The sequence below is a fragment of the Calonectris borealis genome, chromosome 3 (genome assembly GCF_964195595.1).
Source record: "Calonectris borealis chromosome 3, bCalBor7.hap1.2, whole genome shotgun sequence".
NCBI lineage: Eukaryota > Metazoa > Chordata > Aves > Procellariiformes > Procellariidae > Calonectris > Calonectris borealis.
This window is the reverse complement of record NC_134314.1, coordinates 31045884-31068537: the sequence shown is the minus strand read 5'-3', so window position 1 is coordinate 31068537 and position 22654 is coordinate 31045884. Positions and strand designations below refer to the sequence as shown.

Sequence of the window (22654 nt, the reverse complement as noted above, 5' to 3'; positions counted from 1 at the left end):
TTTAACAAGGCTGAAAAATTGGAAAACTCTATTAACAATGAGTTTTATGGGAAAACAACACTTTAAAACTGTTCTCAAACATACATACAGATTCACAAAGTTAAGTCAGTCCATGGGCTGTCAGAAGAAAAGCAAAGGAACAGTTGTATTTAAAATATTTAACTCTGGGCACCAAAAAATGTTGAAGCCACATTAGCAAGGAAGTGCTAACAGTATTGTGCACAGTTCTGTGCAGCTGCTTCTTCTATGCATTACTGATTATACCAGGAGCATTTTCAAAAATTGTTAGGTAATAAAATATGGTGTAATGCGGTGTATTATCAGTTTTGCATCAGATCAACAAGGCTAGGTCACAACTGTCTTATCCTAGTGAATAACTTCACTAGACATTAAATTTCATGAGAATCTATTACTGTGGTATCCAAAACCCAAAATTCCCACAGAAAACTGAAGGCTGAACTGTTATTGTGGATTGCTTCTAGTAGTCAATGCAGCAGACTCATTCCACCGATATTAAAAGGTTGGGAAAAGGATTGTATTTCCCAGAGTTGCCATAAATAGTCAAAACATTAAAAAAACCCCACTTTATTCAGGCTCTGTAGAAGGTCAAAGATACAACGTTTACTTTGTTAGCTAGTTTCTAAAATACAGAAAGATAAGATTGCAGCCTTCCCTCAGTTTAAGAAATCTGGGTACCATTTGAATATATCATTTTAACAGGTGGCAAATAGAGTGTTTGAATATTACAGATCTTCCTCTTTCAAAAAATACTGCTATGTAAAAGTCTATTATTTACTATTGATTTGTCAATTATTGCAAGAACATTGCTATTGAATTTCTCCTGTTTTGCAGCTGCAATGTTTGAATCACTTTTAAAAATCTGTATAATCACTCTTAAACTTCTGAAGAAAATATAATACAGCTTATTTTCTTTGATATCCATCACATAGGAAAATTTTTAATTAGTACTATCCTGATTTGGCAACTTTATCCTAAACACCTCCACCTACTCAGTATTAGAAGACAGGGACCACTGTTTTTAGGAAAAAAATAAATTAAAACAGGTTTAACATAAACCATACTTTTAAAGTGTGAACCAATTGCAGATTCCAGCAGACGTTTATTCAATAAAACTATTCATCTGCATTATTTTGATAATATGATAACCTGCTTCTTAAAAATGTTTTTTAAAGTATCTGCCCACAGAGACACATTTCAATAGACAATTCTATTCTCATGGCAATTTTTATTTTTCTTAAAAGGATTTTATAAATGAAAAGTCAGTGTTCTTAATTTGCAGTTGATAGTATTTCTTCAGTGCTTTTAATCTGAGTGTCTAAAGCAATTTATGGCTATATGTATCTGTTATCTGTTATCCTTTTCTATATGTGAAGATGGGGAAAAGATGAACGGTTCCCAAAGGACAGCTGACAGGAAAGAAAGACCTGTTGTTTCTTTCATGCTAATCATACTGTTGCCACATGCTAACCACCTGGGGGCATGTAGTGGTTTGGGTAGAGTTCTCCCAGTGAATTAGACTGGCTCCAGCAACGCCTCTCGCACAAGGAGACTGGGCAGTAAAAACAGGTAAAAAGGGAATGCAAACAAGGAATCACTTGGGGACTGTAAAGCTTTCCTCTAGGTCCCAAGGGGGAATAGGGTGTTTAACTACCATTTATCCACAACAGGTGGCTTAGATCAAGGCAAAATAATTACCCCTGCTTAAGATCCCCTGTTTTTTTCCTGAATCATGAGTATTAGAGTAAAAAACAAAACAAAACAAAACAAAACAAAAAACCAAATAGAGATACTGGGGGAAAAAAAGATTAAACTAATTTAGTGTAAATTCTGAGGACTACAGAACTGTCAATTATCAAATTTTGGAAGACGAACAGTTTCTAAAATACAATATTGGGAAAGTCAAGGGTGTCAAGACTGTCAAATTTCTGGCAAACCAGCTTTAGGGACAGACAAGATATTGTGTTCTTTGGCTTCAACCACTGAATTGCATAGAATTTACAGAATTCATAGGCCAATTATGACTACCTACAGAACTGTATTGAGTGAAAAGAAGGTGCAGCCCTACAGCAGTTGCAAGCAGGAGATTTGGAATAGCTACACACATTTTCCTATTTCTGCTCTGCCACACACTTCTTATAGAAGGGCATACAGATTAAAAATGCATTCCACTTTTTGCAGGGTATAAAATACTCATTCATTTTTTTTGCCTAACAGCTCCTTACTATGTTAAAAGCAACTATCTTTCCACTTACATTGTTTGCACAGTGTATCCAAGTCTATTTTGCTAATATGCCTTTCTCCCATCATCCTGACAAACCATTGATTCGTGCAAGGTTATGTGCTTACAGCTAACAAAGGAATTGAGTTATATAGGCACAAAAACTGAAGCTAAAGGATGAAGTGAAAGCAATGTCCATTTCCATTTGCAAGCACTACACTTGAGACAAGGACTAAGCAAATCATACATATTGCTTGAACAGCAGGGCTGTGTTGGCAAGCAAATAAACACTAGAACAGCATTAAAGAAAGAGACAATAATCTGTGCTATCATTATGGGTTTTACAATTACATCTACTGTTGGTCATTCAAAGCAAATATTTAAATTTTCTTTGAGAAGCTGTACTGACACTTAAATGTGAAATTTTATGTGGAATCATTGTCAATGGATGTCCTGGTGTGTTCCAAAAGAGCAGCAGGAATTGCTGCTGATTTCTAGCTAGTGTTCATACAGTGCAGTGCAAGTAGATTGTGCTGTAAGGGGGAGTGAAGCTAACCAAAAAGAAGTAATGTTTTTAACTTCTATAAGCAGAATATGTGTTCTGTAAACATCAGGTGTTTACATATGCTTGGGGAATACTGATTAATAAAAACTTGTGTGAATAAACCAAACCAGAAAACACCTAATTACATACCAACATGCATACCTTTCAGACAATTGCTCCCTAGTCACTGAATTTTTGGTTTCTTATATGGACATGCATTTAATAGTGTATATCAAATAGTATGATCCGGTGTAACAGGACAGAAAAAGTTATATAATAGAAAGGGTTGGTATCTAAAATCTTGCCCTCAGATGACTCTGTGGCTGTTCATGTTATATTCTTTTGATCCTTTTCCTCACAACCATATCTCAAAGCCATTGCTCTTATATTTGGAGTTTTATGGTGAACCTGAGATATTCCAATAACAAAGTATAAACTAAGAGGGTATATGGTTGATAAAGTAAAATTGTGAGTACAAATGAATAATCACGTTCTCTGGTAAAGCAGAAGAGGCTTACATAGTAATATAAAGAACTGTCTTCACCATAGGCAATATGTTCCTTTCAGGGGGGGATGAAGAAAGCCAGTATGTGGTATGCATTCAGCCGAACTTGTGCAGAAATTACAATCAGGCAGACAAAGCTCCAAGTTTCGTCCCTAACCAGATGAGGTTTGCACTTGTGGGTGCAGAACCAGACCCATCAGCCAGCTGTCAGGCTGGGAATCAATCTGCTGCTTTTCAGAAGAGTGGCAAGCAGTGCCAAGCCCCGCAGGCCTATGGTACACACTACATCAGCCTGAACAACCTTTGTGCAAACTCTGCTGCCACTGCTCTCCTTTGCAACTTTGTAAGTTCTTCCCTGAGGAGCCACTCTCAGTCCTAACGCTGATTGATAATACTTTATCCCCAGAAGTGTGGCTGAATTTATAACCCAGAAGCAAAGCATCTGTATGCAAAATTAGCAATGATCTCCAGAATTGAGAAACATCAGTCACACTGCTTAGATCTCGTAGCCCTAAGAAGGCCTCAGACTTATTCTTAGAGGACTGTCGTGGTTTAATCTGGCAAGAAGCCAAATACCACGCAGCCACTCACTCACTCCCCTGCCCCCACAGTGGGACGGGGAGAGAATCGGAAGTGTAAGAGTGAGAAAAACTCATGGGTTGAGATAAAGACAGTTTAATAGAACAGAAAAGGGAAAATAATAATAATAATAATGATAGAATATACAAAATGAGTAATGCACAATGCAATTGCTCACCACCCGCGCTGACTGATAACCAAGTAGCGATCAGTACTTCCTGGATCACGCCTGCCGTTCATATACTGAGCATGACGTCACATGGTATGGAATACCCTATTAGCCAGCTGGGCTGGCTGTCCTGATTATGTTCCCTCCCATCTCGTGTACCTAGCTCAGTCAGTAGGCATGGGAGCTGTCCTTGGACTAGGAGGGCACTTAGCAACAACTGAAAACATCAGCGTGTTATCAACATTCTCCTCATACTAAATGCAAAACACAGCACTAGGAAGAAATTTAACCCTATCCCAGCCGAAACCAGGACAGTATCCACCCCTTATTCCATACCATTTACGTTATGCTCAGGTCTCACATTTTTCAATACATTTCAATTAATCACCACTATCTTTCTTTTTATATATACATATATATATATGCACACACAGATATCATTCCCTTAATCTATGGACTATCCCTTTAAAATGTCCATTGAGTTCATTTAGTCCACGACTTTGGGCTCCATCTGTCATAACAGTCTTTCAGGGCCAGAAGGATGGTGTGTGGTGTTGGGCTGTTGCATCCTGAAGCCAGTTCTCATTTCAGTATTGCTGCGCTCGTCCAGTTCTATCATTGTTGCACTTCACTCGGTTTCATTGGAGTTAGTTCATTCTTCATTAATCTGGGTGATTTTCACTGCTATACCATTGATAGCATAGAAATAATGATATACAACATCATATAATAGCATAGAAATAATGATATACAATATCATATAACAATTGACATAATAAAATTTAGTTCATTGGCTATATTCACCCAAAATCAAATCCCCTTGAGGTACACACCGGACCTCCCCATCCTTTCGCATCACCCACCAAGTGCATCCAGGTCCTTGAGCAAAAGCAATCCCACGGATGGGTTTTCCCTTGCCAGAGGCGGGAGTAACCCAGACTGTCTTTCCCAGCATATTTCTTATGTGCACGACAGGGACTTTATTCCCATCTACTGTACATAAGAGTCTTGATTGGGCAGGGCCAGCTCGATTAACAGACGCCCTAGTGTTGACTAACCAGGTGGCTTTTGCTAAATGTGTATCCCAATCCTTCAATGTCCCACCACCCATTGCTCTCAGCATAGTCTTTAGCAGTCCATTGTATCGTTCAATTTTCCCAGAGGCTGGTGAATGGTAGGGGATGTGATAGACCCACTCAATGCCGTGCTCTTTGGCCCAGGTGTCTATGAGGGTGTTTCGGAAATGAGTCCCGATGTCTGACTCAATTCTTTCTGGGGTGCCATGTTGCCATAGAACTTGCTTTTCAAGGCCCAGGATGGTGTTCCGGGCGGGGGCATGGGGCACAGGGTATGTTTCTAGCCATCCGGTGGTTGCTTCCACCATGGTGAGCACATAGCGCTTGCCGTGGTGGGTTTGTGGGAGCGTGATATAATCAATCTGCCAGGCCTTCCCACATTTGTATTTCAACCATCGTCGTCCATACCAAAGAGGCTTTACTCGCTTGGCTTGCTTGATTGCAGCGCATGTTTCACATTCATGGATAACCTGTGCAATAGTGTTCATGGTGAAGTCCACACCTCGATCACAAGCCCATCTATATGTTGCATCTCTTCCTTGATGGCCTGAAGCGTCATGGGCCCACCAAGCGATAATTAATTCACCCTTATGTTGCCAGTCCAGATCCACCTGAGCCACTTCAATCTTAGCAGCCTGGTCCACCTGCTGGTTATTTTGATGTTCTTCAGTGGTCCGACTCTTGGGTATGTGAGCATCTACATGACGTATTTTTACGACCAGGTTCTCTACTCGGGCAGCAATATCTTGCCACAACGCGGCGGCCCAGATGGGTTTACCTCTGCGCTGCCAGTTGTTCTGCTTCCACTGCTGCAACCACCCCCACAGGGCATTTGCTACCATCCATGAGTCAGTATAGAGATAAAGTACTGGCCATTTTTCTCGTTCAGCAATGTCCAAGGCTTTCACCTCTGCAGACTGGCTCTATTCACCTTCTCCTTCAGCGGTTTCTGCAACTTGGCGTATTGGACTCCATACCGCAGCTTTCCACCTCCGATGTTTTCCCACAAGGCGACAGGACCCATCAGTGAACAGGGCATATTGCTTCTTATTTTCTGGTAGTTTATTATACAGTAGGGCCTCTTCAGCACGTGTCACCTCCTCCTCTGGTGATATTCCAAAATCTTTGCCTTCTGGCCAGTTCGTGATCACCTCCAAGATTCCTGGGCGGCTGGGGTTTCCTATTCAGGCTCGTTGTGTGATCAGTGCGACCCACTTACTCCACGTAGCATCGGTTGCATGATGTGTGGAGGGGACGCTCCCTTTGAACATCCAGCCCAGCACCGGCAGTCGGGGTGCCAGGAGGAGCTGTGCTTCAGTACCAACCACTTCCGAAGCAGCTCGAATCCCTTCGTATGCTGCCAATATCTCCTTCTCAGTTGGAGTGTAGCGGGCCTCGGATCCTCTGTATCCCCGACTCCAGAACCCTAAGGGTCGACCTCGAGTCTCCCCTGGTGCTTTCTGCCAGAGGCTCCAGGTAGGGCCATTCTCCCCGGCTGCGGTGTAGAGCACATTCTTTACATCTTGTCCTGCCCAGACTGGCCCAAGGGCTACTGCATGAACTATCTCCTGTTTAATTTGTTCAAAGGCTTGTTGTTGCTCAGGGCCCCATTTGAAATCGTTCTTCTTCCAAGTCACTTGATAGAGGGGGCTTACAATCAGGCTGTAATCTGGAATATGCATTCTCCAGAAGCCCACAATGCCTAAGAAAGCTTGTGTTTCCTTTTTGCTAGTTGGTGGGGACACGGCTGTTATTTTGTTGATCTCATCCATTGGGATCTGATGACGTCCATCTTGTCATTTTATTCCTAAAAACTGGATCTCCAATACAGTTAACTCTTGGGATCCCCCTGTCACTCCAGAAATACAAATGGATTCTGCCCCTTTACAGCTTGATGGCATCAGGGTACAATATGCACCAGTGTCTACTAGAGCCTTATACTCCTGTGGCTCTGATGTGCCAGGCCATCGATCCACACAGTCCAGTCAACCCGGTTGTCCCTTTCCTCCACCTGGTCGGAGGCAGGGCCCCTCTAGTTCTGGTCATAGTATCCGTTTCTCACTTCTTGCAAACACGAGTCCAGAATTCCTTCATTACAGTCCAAAGTAAGATCTGTCCTTCTACTCTGTCTGGGGAACTGTTCACTGGAAACTGGACCGTTGTGAGACAGGTTTTTCCTCAAAACTGGAGCAGCATTTTTCCTGGGAGAACCCCCTTGTGTCATCGTTTTTCCTTGCAACTCACGTACACGTGCCTCTAGGGTCAAGGTAGGTTTTCCATCGCACTGCCTCATGTCCTCTCCATGGTCATGCACGTAAAACCACAGGGTGTCCTGTGGTGTGTACTTTCTATATCCTCTCTCTTGAGCAGGAGAATGCTGACTCTTAATGGCTGAGATACTGATCCATACCGATGGAGAATAGGACCTATCCTCTTTGAGTTGCTGGACCTTCCGGGACAGTTTCTCCACAGCTGAGACAAGGGAGGAGAAGACCGTTTCTTCGTATTCCCGGAAATTGCTAACCACAACATCAACCATTGGTGCTTTTTCCTCTTTCCAGCACAGTACTGCCAACGAACTGGCATACGATGCTGGTGTGCTCCGTTCTAATTTCCGCCACATGGGTCGCGTGCACTGGACTTCATCTGTATCTTTGGGTGTTTGGTCATCGTCCAGGTCACTATAAACTACCTCCAGCACGCCTAGTTCTCTCAGATACTGGATACCTCTCTCCATAGTGGTCCATTTGCCTAGGCGATATATAACATCTTCCTTGAAGGGATACCTTTCCTTCACGCCTGACAGCAGTCACCTCCAGAGGCTGAGGGCCTGTGTTTTCACCCCTGGGGCAGTCGGTTCCAGGTGTACTGGACGCCCCTCCAAGTGAAAGCAAACTGTGGCCTGCACTCCGCCACCAAAGGGATTGAGAAGAACGCATTAGCGATGTCAATTGTGGCGTACCACTTGGCTGCCTTTGACTCCAGTTCGTATTGGAGTTCTAGCATGTCTGGCATGGCAGCACTCAGTGGCGGCGTGACTTCGTTCAGGCCACGGTAGTCTACTGTTAGTCTCCACTCTCCATTGGACTTTCACACTGGCCATATGGGACTGTTAAAGGGTGAGCGAGTCTTGCTGATCACTCCTTGGCTCTCCAGTTGACGAATCAGCTCATGGATGGGGATCAGGGAATCTTGGTTGGTGCGGTATTGTCGCCGGTGCACTGTTGTGGTAGCGATTGGTACTTGCTGTTCTTCAACATAGCGCACTGCAGCCCAGAACTCCTGGGCTCAAGCGATCCGGTGGGCTCAGCCTCCCGAGTAGCTGGGACTACAGGCGCGTGCCACCCTATCCCAGTCGAAACCAGGACAAGAAGCCATTTGTATTTATTGCGTGAGAGGAGAAATAAATTCTAGATAACATATCCAGAACAAAGAGGAAGTATAGCTGAGAGAAAACATTAACTTGTTTAACAAATTTAGTTCTTCAAAAAAAAAAAAACACTAGGGCTTTTTCAAAGCCCTCTGCACTGTATCAATCAAGATTTGTATTCTGAGTATAAAAAAGCTGTAAGGAAACAAACATTTAATATGTTTGGCATACTATATATTAAAGCAGTTGGTTGGAGTGATAAAATTGTTATGAATATTTATAACAGCTCTACTAGCAATGCTAGAAGCAATGAAAATTGGCACTGCAAAATCTACTGTTCTCAGATGCAACTTTTATACTTATGTACAACATATAAAATAGATAATTGTCATTTTCCTTTTTAAAAAAATTTAGACTCTCTCCTACTGTTTTCTCCCTATGGACTATCTGAGCAATACAGTTTCATCTCTGTGAAGCCACTTTGCCACTGTCATTAATTCTGCTGATGTCTCTCCCATATTTGTCCTTCCAGCTGGCTGTTCAAACAACAGTAGTTCAAAGTCAGATACTTCCATAAGGGGCTAGTTTTGCACAAGTTAATTAGTCCATTTTCTTCCACACAGTAGCAGTAATTCTACAGAAGAGTTCACATAAATTTTAAAATGTCTTGTACAGTTTTGCTCTTCTTCAGTATTTAATTAGAACTTTAGTAAAACAACTTTTTCCTGCTTTTCTTATTCTATTGAAATAAACAGCATTAAAGCACCCTAGGTACATTTCATACGTGCTGTTAAGTATCTGAACAGTACAGAAGTTAATGAACAGTAGGATTCTTCATGCAATAAACTAAATATATGGCTTTCCAAGAGTTAATTTAAATGAAAAATATTTAGTTAAAGCTCTAATCACGTAATATCTTTACATATCTTTATACAATGATCTACTAGAATATCATATAATATAAATACACAGTAAAATACACCAGAAATAACCAATAAGAATGTTTTGTTTCATTTTTAAATAAAACTTCTGTGAGAAGATGACATAGTCATTTTAACCCATTGTCAGTAAACAAAAGCATAAGCCAGCAAAAATAATGAAAATAAAATACACAAAATCAGTATATATTACAGTGAAAGATGTGCTACATGATCAGTATGAAGCATTGTTTTTTATTGAAAAAATGCAATGCCATTCCTATGAATTGTACGCAGAGGAAAAATAAGATGATGAAAGAGACAAATAATATAAGATGAATTTTAGATAATAGGAATGGAAAGACAAAAATACCTCACAAATTTCAAGGAGCAAGGAAAAATAATCTTAAGAAAACAGTGTTCAAATAAGAACCGTAGCAGTATTTCTTATTACTTTTGTACTATGAAAGAGTTTCTATATCAAAGACCATGCAACCTACAGTCCAGGTGCTTCAATTTTGTCTGGAAAGAGATGAAATATATAAAGGGAGATGAAAACCTGTACCTGGGTGGAATGTCACGTTCATTAAAAAGGGACCATATGCAAACATAAGTGGCTGTAATGTACTTCCATGTGCATTTTATAAAGTCTGATGAAAAGAGAGGTGACACCCGTTCGAGTTATGCAAAAGTCAAGTTCATCTTCCCCCTCCCTAAATGCATAAATAGAATTCTACTTCATTAGAGGGCAGAGGAATACTTGTCATTACGAAAAAGCAGTTTCTGTTTTCCCCCCATATGTCCCCCTGAAAAATGAAAGAATATAATCTCTATTAAAACCAATTAATTAATTCAAGCTATGCCATTTTTCTGCCCAGAGCTCTAAGAGTTTTACCTGAAATCAGGGATTCACATGAATGAACATATCATAGTAGGGAATATGTACCTCATCTCCTAATACCACTGGATATGAATCAGTGGCAAAGGCTCTGGCCCAAGTTCAGAGCGATGAATCTCTCATAACATCTGTTCATGTGAGAGGTTAAAGTGGGATAGTAGCCTCGCTTACCTTTTTTTACAATTGCCATATATCTATATGCACATATTTGTTTAACGTCATTCTAGATCACCCGAGGTCTGGATAGAGTGAGAGAGGAAAGGGAAAATAGGTGACTTTTTTTGCTAGAATACTCCACTGAAGGGCCTCTGGGCTTCCTAAAGACGTCTGAAGAATCTGCAGAGCTAGACTGTCACCTGAGAGACCCCTGCTGGGAAAATTTGACCTCTTTCATAAACTGCACTGCCATCCCATGGTAGAAAATCCATTCTGGACTATGTACGCCAGAGCAGCTGAAAAGGCTCAGGAGTTACTAGCATCACATTAGACAGGATACTACAGCTGTACTAGCAGAAAACTAAGCCTCCTTTGTGGATCCCTTAACAACTCAGATCTGGGACCAAATGGGTAACAGAGATCAGCCACTTCAGCATCCATCAAGAACCAACAGGGTAATAATGGGTCATATAACATAAGCAGGACGTGGGCAACTGAATACCTCCACTTACATACTTTCTAGCTCCAATATACTTTAACTGAGATAATGTTGTTAGAGGAGAAGCCTAACCAGAGCATTTTCACTGAATCCTTGCAGTCTGTGAATTGGGAGAAGAAATCAGGTGTTCCCACACCAGCATCACTTAAGAGCTATGAAAATAAGATTTTTGCCCTTGGAGTTTCCAAACTTCTAAGAGTGGGGAATTTGTTAGGCAGGATATCCACGTGACAAAGCAGTGTACTGCCACTATGATTCAGCTCCAGGAGTTTAAAACAGCATGTGTTACAGTAGTATTTTATATAAATGTGGAAGCAGACTTAAAAAAACTTTCAGAAAATAATTCTACTGTACTTTTTTCTTTTTTTTTTTCAGAATAATTTGCAAGACTGTAATGTAATGCTTGAAAAAAAAATGTTCACCCTGTTCAATGACAGATATAATAAGTTAAGACCAACAAATTTTCTCTTTTTGTGCTAAAAAGTCATTCACATGCCCTGGTGCATTGTAGGCTAATGAATCAATGTTGTAAAGTTTTAAGTCCTTAGCCATTCCAGGCATGGCAGAATTTATTGACAGGTATAGAATTACCCTCATTTAAATTTTTGTGCACAGTTTGAAGGAAAAAGATCATAAACTCCTCTTTCATAAAAAGACATGTATTCCAATTGGAAGCAGGACAAAATTAAAAAGATCTCCCCAAATAAGTAAGTCCCTCAATCCAGATCACTAAGTAGTAACATGTTTGTTATCTATGAACTAAATTTCCTGATGTTCTTTGCAGTTATCATCTTCACAGTTGGAGTAACTTCTACAGCTTCACTTAGGCACGCATTTCACATACAAAAAATTGTAAGATTTTTTTCCTGCTATTAAGATTTTATTTTCTTTATTTTAAAAATTTTCATAGCTGCATCGACATAGAAAAATAATAATAATCCTTCTTTTTTGTCATTTGGCCAAACAGCATGTGCTGAGCTCTTTAAATCTTTTACCATAAGCCAGTTGCTCAAGTTCCTAATGTTGAGCATACCTGTAGGAAAAAATGAGAAAATAAACAACAGTAAGGATATCCTATTGTGTTTGTGGAACGGGGGGGGGGGGGGGGGGCGGGGGCGGGAAACAATGAAGAAAATCTGAGGGTAAGGAAAAACAACATAAGAGAATATGTAAGACAAAACAAAAATTGAAAGCATTCATACCCAGTTTGATCTCTAAATTTTGGGTTGAGTTGGGGTTTTCTCCATGTATTTTAAAAGTAGCAGAGCACCCTATACACATGAACATCTTCATTTTGCAAGTCATCTTACCAGGCAATTGAAAACTGAGAAGAAAAAGAGAAGGTTATTATATCACTTTTCAAAAAAAAACTACCAGTATGCTGTTGGGGTGCTTTCAATTCAGCTTAAAAAAATGACTTAACATTGGTGGAAAGTGCTGGCTTAAGCATCCCTGAGACTTGTCCTTTAATTATCCTCAAAACAATTCAGGTATAATCTGGAAATAGTGATTTAATTCCTGAATGATGTCTTGAAAGTAATACATTTCACCCCAGGTGCAGAAAAGCCACTTTGCTAGATGAAAAGTAAATGTAGTTTTCACAAGAACTCAGTCTCTGGCATTTTTTCCCCACTCTGAGAACAGATTTTTTAAATAAACGTGCATCCACCAGGAAGTGGGTTAAATTCAAGCGACCTTATGTGAAGAAGCTCTTTCTTGCAGAATGGACTTAATAAGTTATTTAAAGAAAGAAAATACTGTTTAAAGAGTTTTAATATTGTAAATAGTAACATTTAGTGACTGAGCAGATAAAAGGTTGAGTTTAGTCAATGAGAATTTCCAAATAAATACTGTCCTTATGAAAAGCAATCATAAAGCAGCAGCTACCCTATAAACTCCATTTTTATAGGTACAGCAGCAGAAAAAAAGGAGACCAAGGATAATGTAAGCCCATTGCTGAATGAGATGCCTGACATTTAATGCCTTTGCCCTGTTTTTTACTGGCAATATCTGCTTTTAAGTTTCCCAAGTCCCTATGCCAAGTGTCAAAATTTGGAGGAAAGAAGTACTATCATAGAATCATAGAATCACAGAATCATTGAGGTTGGAAAAGACCTCTAAGATCATCCAGTCCAACCATCAACCCAACACCACCATGCCCACTACACCATGTCCCTAAGCGCCTCATCTACATGTCTTTTAAATACTTCCAGGGATGGTGACTCAACCATTTCCCTGGGCAGCCTGTTCCAAGGTCTGACCACTCTTTCAGTAAAGAAATTTCTCCTAATGTCCAGTCTAAACCTCCCTTGGCACAACTTGAGGCCATTTCCTCTCGTCCTATGGCTAGTCACTTGGCAGAACAGACCAACACTCACCTCGCTACAACCTCCTTTCAGGTAGTTGTAGAGTGCGATGAGGTCTCCCCTCAGCCTCCTCTTCTCCAGGCTAAACAGTCCCAGTTCCCTCAGCCGCTCCTCAGAAGACTTGTGCTCCAGGCCCTTCACCAGCTTCGTTGTCCTTCTCTGGACACGCTCCGGCACCTCAATGTCCTTCTTGTAGTGAGGGGCCCAAAACTGAACACAGGATTTGAGGTGCAGCATCACCAGGGCTGAGTACAAGGGCATGATCACCTTCCTGCTCCTGCTGGCCACACTATTTCTGATATAGGCCAGGATGCCATTGGCCTTCTTGGCCACCTGGGCACACTGCTGGCTCATGTTCAGCCAGCTGTCAATCAGCACCCCCAGGTCCTTTTCCTCTGGGCAGATTTCCAGCCACTCTTCCCCAAGCCTGTAGCGTTGCCTGGGGTTGTTGTGGCCGAAGTGCAGGAGCCGGCACTTGGCCTTGTTGAACCTCATACAGTTGGCCTCAGCCCATTGAGCCAGCCTGTCCAGGTCCCTCTGCAGAGCCTTCCTACCCTCGAGCAGATCAACACTCCCACTCAACTTGGTGTCATCTGCAAACTTACTGAGGGAGCACTCGATCCCCTCATCCAGGTCATTGATAAAGATATTGAACAGGACCGGCCCCAGTACTGAGCCTTGGGGAACACCGCTCGTGACCGGCCACCAACTGGATTTAACTCCGTTCACCACAACTCTCTGGGGTCGGCCGTCCAGCCAGTTTTTTACCCAGCGAAGAGTGTACCTGTCTAAGCCATGAGCCGCCAGCTTCTCTAGGAGAATGCCGTGGGAGACAGTGTCAAAAGCTTTACTTAAGTCCAGGTAGACCACATCCACAGTCTTTCCCTCATCCACGAGGCAGGTCACCTGGTCATAGAAGGAGATCAGGTTGGTCAAGCAGGACCTGCCTTCCATGAACCTGTGCTGGCTGGGCCTGATCCCCTGGTTGTCCCGGACATGGCTCGTGAGCAAATGGTAGAGGAATGTCAATGTAGGAACTGCTGAGGCAAAGGGGGGTATATATACATCCAAAGGGCTCGACAGGATGTGTCTAAGGCAGATGAGGGAGTGGATCAATGTAATCAGAAGGTGGTAAAGGCTAGTTTCAGTTAACAGTGGCTTCTATTAGTAAAAGCATAGTCAACAGATCAAGTGAAGTCATTAGTCCCTTCTGCTCAGCACTTGTGAGGTCACCCCTAGAGTACTGTGTACAATTTTGGGCTTTAATGTACAAAAAAAAAGACTTTGACAAAATTGGAACAAGTCCAGCAGAAAGCCATCAATATTGTGAAAAGATTGCAGCACATGATGTATAAGAAAAGGCTGAAGGATCTGGGTTTGTTAAGCCTTGAAAACAGAAAGCTGAATGGGGATATAATTCTTTTCTTCAGCTCCCTATTGGGTGATCATAGACAAGATGGAGCCAAACTTTTCTCAGAAGTGCACAGCAATGGAGGGGGAGGCAACTGACACAAGTTGCAACAAGGGAAATGCTGACTAGGTATTAAGTAGAAATTGTTCACAATGTGGTGTGAGTGTAGTTAAGCACTGCAACAGGTTGCCCAGAAACCTGTGGAGTTGCCATCCTTGGAGATATTCAGACATTAACTAGACAAGATCCTGAGCAAGCAGCTTGGATTTTAAAGTTGACCTGCTCTGAACAAGGAGTAGGACTATATGACCTCAAAAGGTCTCTCTCAATCTAAATTATTCTGGGGTTCTATGAATGTAAAATATACTGACATATAGAATAAATCATATTTTTATAGTTTTGTATACTGAATAACAAAGGTAGACGTACCCATGGATACAGTTACGTAAAACATGCCACCTTTTTTTTTACATTTTTATGGCAGCATCAAATTTAAGCAAACATAACATCAGGGACAAGGATAGTACATAAGGAGTGGCAGATTGAGGGGAATGAAATCAGGAAATGGCAGAGTCATGTATGGATATTGTCACAACAGAGAGATGCAGGGGTAGGAATTCCGAAAATAGGGACTAAGGAATATACAGCTGCTGGAGAACATTATATTCTTGAGGCCCTGGGAATGCAAGTCACACTAATTCTGTTGCATATCATGCTCCTCTTATATCTGGGTCACTCAGGAGATGACAGCACACTTTTGCTATATGCTGTTTCATTAGTTCAACTCAGAGATTCACAATGCGGGATTCCCACCACTGCAGTTCTCTTAAAGGCTTCACTTGGCCACCTGGATACTATTCATTTTTACAAAACACATATATCAATTAGGGAATCAGAGATTACCCTATTGGGAATGTTTAGATGACTGATAGCTTGGGCCAGTTTTAAACTTTAAAACAAAACTTTACTGAATTAATTCATAAACAGCATACTTCATGCTAAAAGTTTTTACACATTATTAGTCATTCTCACTACACCTACATATTGTTATTCTGTAACGCTTACAGAATACAAACTCTAAATTATCTGTGATTATACAATACTATGGAGCTGATGCCATATGGTTAATGCTGATGGCTATGGATCTTGGTGATTCTTAGTTCCCAAGGCCAAGGTCAAGGTAATTTGTCTCTTTGACAAAATTGAGCTTTTTGATGCCATTACTGAAATGAGCTTGTTTTCCTTTTTCTCCATGGTTCCTCTTCAGACTTGATGTTTTATGTTATCCTACCCCATCCCCCCTTAGAAAAGGAGGGTCTCCTCTTCTCCTGATATTACTTGCCTTGGGGCTTTTTTGTGTCTTGCCAGTCATTCTTCTTCTGTATTCAGCAATATGTCCTGCCTGTTTTCCATGCCTTATGCTAATCTTTGGCAAGTCCTTTGGCAACTTGTTACTTGCAAGATGTGCAATTACAGCCAGATCTGCCCTTTTGGTGGTCACATTGTACACATACTCATGTAAAATGTTTATACATTATGCCTGGCTACACTCTCTCAGTGTTCTAAAATACTTTTATGCTACTGTTGGATACACTGTTTTATTCCCCTTGTAATTGGATTCAAGGCAAGCTACTAATAATTATATCCTGATCAGGGAACTTGTAATTTATAGGTTTCACATGACTCTTTTGAGAAGTTAATATAAGCTTGTATCCCAATAGAATATTTTCAGGGTCATTTTTTTTTGTTTGTTTGTTCATGGTTATAACCAGTGTCTTCCATTTTTTTTTAATGGTGTGTTTTGGTCCTTGAGGGATATTAAAATAAAAAGGCTGTGCCAACATGTTTCTGTCATAATAACGCTTAATAATAATTCTGTCTGTCCTGGTTTCGGCTGGGATAGAGTTAAATTTCTTCCTAGTGCTGTGTTTTGGATTTAGTATGAGAAGAATGTTGATAACACACTGATGTTTTCAGTTGTTGCTAAGTACCCTATGGTCAAGGAATTTTCAGCTTCCCATGCTCTGCCAAGTGCACAAGAGGCTGCGAGGGAACATAGCCAGGACAGCTGGCCCAGCTGGCCAACGGTGTATTCCATACCATATGACATCATGCTCACTATATAAATAGGTCCAGAAGGTAGCGATCGCTGCTTGGGTATTGGTCAGCAGGTGGTGAGCAATTGCATTGTGCATCACTCCTTTTGTATATTCTATTATTATTATTATTATTATTATTATTATTATTATCATCATCATCATCATCATCATCATCATCATCATCATCATAATCATCATCATCATCATCATTTTCCCTTCCTTTTCTGTTCTATTAAACTGTCTTTAAATCAATCCAAGAATTTTACCTTTTTTTACCGATTCTTTCCCTCATCCCACTGCCGGGGGGCAGGGGGAGAGGTGTGAGCAAGCGGCTGTGTGGTGTTTGGCTGCCTGCTGGGTTAAACTACAAGAGTCCTTTTTGGCACCCAATGTGGGGTACGAAGGGTTGAGATAACGACACATCTGACCCAAGCGGGTTAAAACAAAATTGCTATAAACATTAATTATATGAGTAGTTTAGTAGTCGCTGGTCACAATGTTGGTTTATTTGCTGCCAGAGTTTTTGGATCTGTTCTTGAAGTTTTGGTATGTAGCACCTTACTGGCTGTATATACTGCTGTTTATCAATATTTATGTGGGGTTTATCATCTCTGGGAGATGGATTAAGGTTATCACTTTGCTACACTGCGTAACACTGGCTTATGGTATGATAAAAGTATTGGTCATGGGATTGTACTCAGCACTGCCGTCATTCCTGTGCTTCAGGAGCTATCTCTCGGAAACTATTGGTAATCTCTCTCTTCTCCTCGGAGAGCCAATTTATGGGGGAGACAGCTTCCTTCACCTTCCCCTTCTCCTCCAGGCTAGTTACGATAGCTCTTGCGGATTTTGAATATCCTTGGGATGTTCAAAACAGCATGTTCCTATTGCTGTGTCTCCTGAATGTGTTTCAGGCCTTGTGTAAGATTAAATAACTATTTAAGGCTACCACCCAGAGATTTGCCCCGAGGCTGGATAGTTATGAGTGGCAGGGTGTATGCAATAGTATGGGCAAGTGCCTAGGACAGTGGTCACTTCCAATGTTTTGGACCTTCACCCCTGAACAAGTGCAGAATCCTGAAAAACTAGTAAAATATTTGGAAAACGTATGCTGTCACCCTGGCAATTCCAGAGAGACCCAGATTACTGCGATTGTGCTGGGGCCTGGCCCATGCCTACCGAGCCCTGTTCAACACTATTCAGAACCCTCAAGGGGGAGAGAAGGTCTCCGGGTCTGATGACAAAATGAAAGGCACTGCGGCCACTCCAACCCCCGGGACAGACATTGTGGCTACTCCAACCCCAGCAACAGGTACTACAGCTCAACCAGAGGACCAACCTTTGCTGGTATCAGTCCCCCTATACATAAAAGGAAATCTTGGAAGCGAAAGTCAGGTCATTTAGAAAGGGACGATGGAAAAGCAGGGCCATCACGAGGAGGGGAGGAGGAAAAGGAAGAACTCACAAACGAGACGGAAACCACCCGATCCCTATCCTTGGGTGAGTTGCGAGACATGCGGAAAGATTTCAGCTGTCGTCCAGGCGAGCATATTGTTACCTGGCTGCTCTGATGCTGGGATAATGGGGCCAATAGCCTGGAATTAGAGGGGAAGGAAGCCAAACAGCTGGGATCCCTTGCTAGGGAAGGGGGCATTGACAAAGTGATTGGAAAAGGGACACAGGCCCTCAGCCTCTGGAGGTGACTGCTGTCAGGCGTGAAGGAAAGGTATCCCTTCAAGGAAGATGTTATATATCGCCCAAGCAAATGGACCACTATGGAGAGAGGTATCCAGTACCTGAGAGAATTAGGCGTGCTGGAGGTGGTTTATAGTAACCTGGACGATGAGCAAGTACCCAAAGATCCAGTGCACATGATCCAAGTGGCGGAACTTGGTATGGAGCGCACCAGCGTCATATGCAATACTTGTTGGCAGTACTGTGCTGGAAAGAGGAAGAAGCACCAACGGTGGATGACGGAGTTAGCAAACTCTGGGAATATGAAGACAGTGTCTCCTCCTCTCTTGTCTCGGTTGTGGAGAAACTGTCCCAGAAGGTCCAGCAACTCGAAGAGGGTATGTTCTACTCTCCATTTGTACAGACCAGTATCTCAGCCATTAGGAGTCAGCGTTCTTCTGCTCAAGAGAGAGGATATAGAAAGTACACAACCCAGGGCATCCTGCGGTTTTACCTGCGTGACCACAGAGAGGATATGAGGCAGTGCGATGGAAAACCTACCTTGACCCTAGAGGCACGTGTACGTGAGTTGCAAGGAAAAACGATGACACAAGGGGGTTCTCCCAGGAAAAATGCTGCTCCAGTTTTGAGGAAAAACCTGTCTCACGATGGTCCAGTTTCCAGTGAACAGTTCCCCAGACAGAGTAGAAGGGCTGATCTTACTTTGGACTGTAATGAAGAAATTCTTGACTCATATTTACAAGAAGTGAGTAACGAATACTTTGACCAGAATAATACTATTACATGTTTGTTCCTATGTTTTTGTTCCATTTTTTTGTAAATGAAACTCTTTGTCCAATGAGTCATGATTGTATTGTCATTGTCCCTAAACAAAAGACATGTAATTTGTGAAGACTACTGAAAACATCTTAATTACTCCAGAAATTTATTTTTAATTAAAGGAGCAGCTCTAGCCTTGTACTTAAAAGCTACACTGGACAGTTTCAAATCTTCCCCTTTTGTCTGAATAAATTTTTTTTTTTACTTTAGTTAACAGAGGGTCAGAATGTATAACAGAAGCTCCATATTATGTTTTCTCATTACTGGTTCGCCACTGTCTATCTTGCAGGCTGTTTTAGTATCACTGCCTGGCTTCTCCCTCACCTCCAGGCCTTTTAAATCTTTTTTTTCACACTCAGTTCTTCTTTTCCTGCAGGCATCTCCATTCCTCACGGCCAGTAATTATCTTTGCCATTTCTTCCTACTCATGTGTCCTCTTTTCCCACACTTTTTCAACAAACATTGTAGATGAGTTCTGCCTCTCTCAACTGTTTTATCGTCTGCAAACACAGGCATGAAGAATAGTCTCAGCTGGATGTAACACTCTGCATTCTACCGTACTTTTACTCAGTAGTAAAATACAAATCCAAAGAAATTTCTACAAACTTTCACATTACATTTTCATTTTGTGTTTTCTTTGTTGTTGTTTTTTGTTTGTTTCTGTGTTTGTTATATCTAGTGTCTCTGTGCACCCGGTTGGACAGGAGAATTTTGCCAATTTGCTGAAAATGCGTGTTTAATTTACCCAAATAGTTGTTCTGATGGAGCAACTTGCATCGATATGAGCCAACTGAGAGAACAACCTTTGTTTCAGTGTCTATGTCCTCATGATTTCACAGGTAAGGCATACACAAATCATGTAGAAGTTTGTAGTTTTGTTTCCTTTTAAATATTCTGGTATAAGAATGCTGAATTTTCAAAAATGAGGAATAGAGAAGTGTTTGGAGGAGTAATCACATCTCTCTGCATTATCTGCCCTCTCCTCTGATGCCTACAAAATCAAAAAACAAAATTAAACTTACAGGTTACTTTTGAAGATTCCACATGAAAGTTATAGTAAGAATAGACCTAGAATAGGCTTCAGCTTCAGTTTACATGTAGTTCTACATGTAGAAGTTCTGCATGTGAGCTAGATGTCTGCCTTCACATTATAGTTCCTGGAGATCTAATTAATGAAAGCATAGGAGCCCAGAGAGTTTGTTAGTTTATATCAGCCTGTATTTGTTCAAATGACTTTAGTTATCTTTCTAGCTGAATCCCACCTGCTATTTTAATTCCTTGGTGGGCCACCAATGACTTATGTTAATTTGAGGTGGGGTTAACTGATTCACTTTACTTGACTTTAGAAGTCTAAAGTAATGTGAGAATCATAGAATCATAGAATCATAGAATCATACAGGTTGGAAAAGACCTCTAAGATCATCGTGTCCAACCGTCAACCCAACACCACCATGCCCACTACACCATGTCCCTAAGGGCCTCATCTACACGTCTTTTAAATACCTCCAGGGATGGTGACTCCACCACTTCCCTGGGCAGCCTGTTCCAAGGCCTGACCACTCTTTCAGTAAAGAAATTTTTCCTAATGTTCAATCTAAACCTCCCTTGGCGCAACTTGAGGCCATTTCCTCTCGTCCTATCGCTAGTTACTTGGGAGAAGAGACCAACACCCACCTCGCTACAACCTCCTTTCAGGTAGTTGTAGAGCACGATGAGGTCTCCCCTCAGCCTCCTCTTCTCCAGGCTAAACAACCCCAGTTCCCTCAGACGCTCCTCATAAGACTTGTGCTCCAGGCCCTTCACCAGCTTCGTTGCCCTCCTCTGGACACGCTCCAGCACCTCCATGTCCTTCTTGTAGTGAGGGGCCCAAAACTGAACACAGTATTCGAGATGCGGCCTCACCAGTGCCGAGTACAGGGGCACGATCACCTCCCTACTCCTGCTGGCCACACTATTTCTGATACAGGCCAGGATGCCGTTGGCCTTCTTGGCCACCTGGGCACACTGCCGGCTCATGTTCAGCCGGCTGTCAACCAGCACCCCCAGGTCCTTTTCCTCTGGGCAGCTTTCCAGCCACTCTTCCCCAAGCCTGTAGCGTTGCCTGGGGTTGTTGTGGCCCAAGTGCAGGAGCCGGCACTTGGCCTTGTTGAATCTCATACAGTTGGCCTCGGCCCATCGATCCAGCCTGTCCAGGTCCCTCTGCAGAGCCTTCCTACCCTCGAGCAGATCAACACTCCCACCCAACTTGGTGTCGTCTGCAAGTACCTAGTAAACAAGTCTTCAAGGCTCCATGTATCATCAATAAGTAAGTGTTTTCAGAGGGGGATTGAGACCACCCATGTTAGATATCTGTTAGTGGTTGGAACACTTTCTTCAGGAGTGTTTCTCTTTTATTGGCTACAAAAGAAACCTAGAAAAATAGCTTAGATTAACCACATTGTGTTTTAGCTGTCAAGGAAAACAATTTTTAATTTTTCCTCCAACCTTACCCTTTAAATAGAAGCTCATTTAAGTTGGATTCTACAATCCTTCACTAATCTTTGGTTAGAGAGGGCACTGAAAGAGAAGCATTGAATGTGATTCACTCCAGTTTTAGGTAACATTAGGAAAAGAGATATTAGCCATATGTAGATCAATTTAAAGATAAGTGCCAAAAAGATTAACAGAATTTAAAAAATAACCAATTGAAAGATAGAAACTTATTATTTATTACCTAAAGAATGAAAATTAAATTACTGCAAAGAAATGCTATTAATACACAGAAGAAATGGGCTTTAAATCAACTGCCGTTGAAAAAGAAACCCCAGACAGTAGTAACTATCAACCTCTCTTTTCACTTCTACCTTACCACCCCTATGATTTTCTTTCTTCATTCTAAACTTGGGTTATTTTTTATTGGTGTGACAACCAAAATTATGGATTTTTTAATAAAAGTAATGTTTCACTATAATACTGCAAGGCTTTTGAGATAATAATGTCTCTACTGTACAACAAAATAATGAAACGGAAGTCTGATAGGCTATAGTAAACAGCAATAAATGTATGCAATTAATACAATTTAACCTTATTAAACACTGAGTAATGAGTGAGTTCAAGTGGAATTGACTTCAGTGTTCAGGGACATTTTACTGTAAGGTCAAGATTCTTTCCTTTGTGGGATCTCATTGTAAGAGGTTCTTTATATTGTAATTTTTTTTTTTTTTTTACTTCTTTCTATTTTTAAATTTAAGTTTTAAATAAAAGTTACTCCTTCACTCTTGTTCCATAGCATTTTTCATTTATACCTGTTTATTGTTTCATTTATGTGTCTGG

At 41.4% G+C, this 22654-nt stretch overlaps 1 protein-coding gene across 1 annotated transcript in view; it reads left to right on the top strand.

Annotated features, from left to right (window-relative positions):
- EYS (eyes shut homolog) overlaps positions 1–22654 on the top strand; it is a 958850-nt gene that overhangs the window by 83718 nt on the left and 852478 nt on the right. The window contains exon 6 of the mRNA XM_075145270.1: positions 20022–20181. Within this exon, the coding sequence (XP_075001371.1) occupies positions 20022–20181 (160 nt within the window). The remainder of the gene's footprint in view (positions 1–20021; positions 20182–22654) is intronic.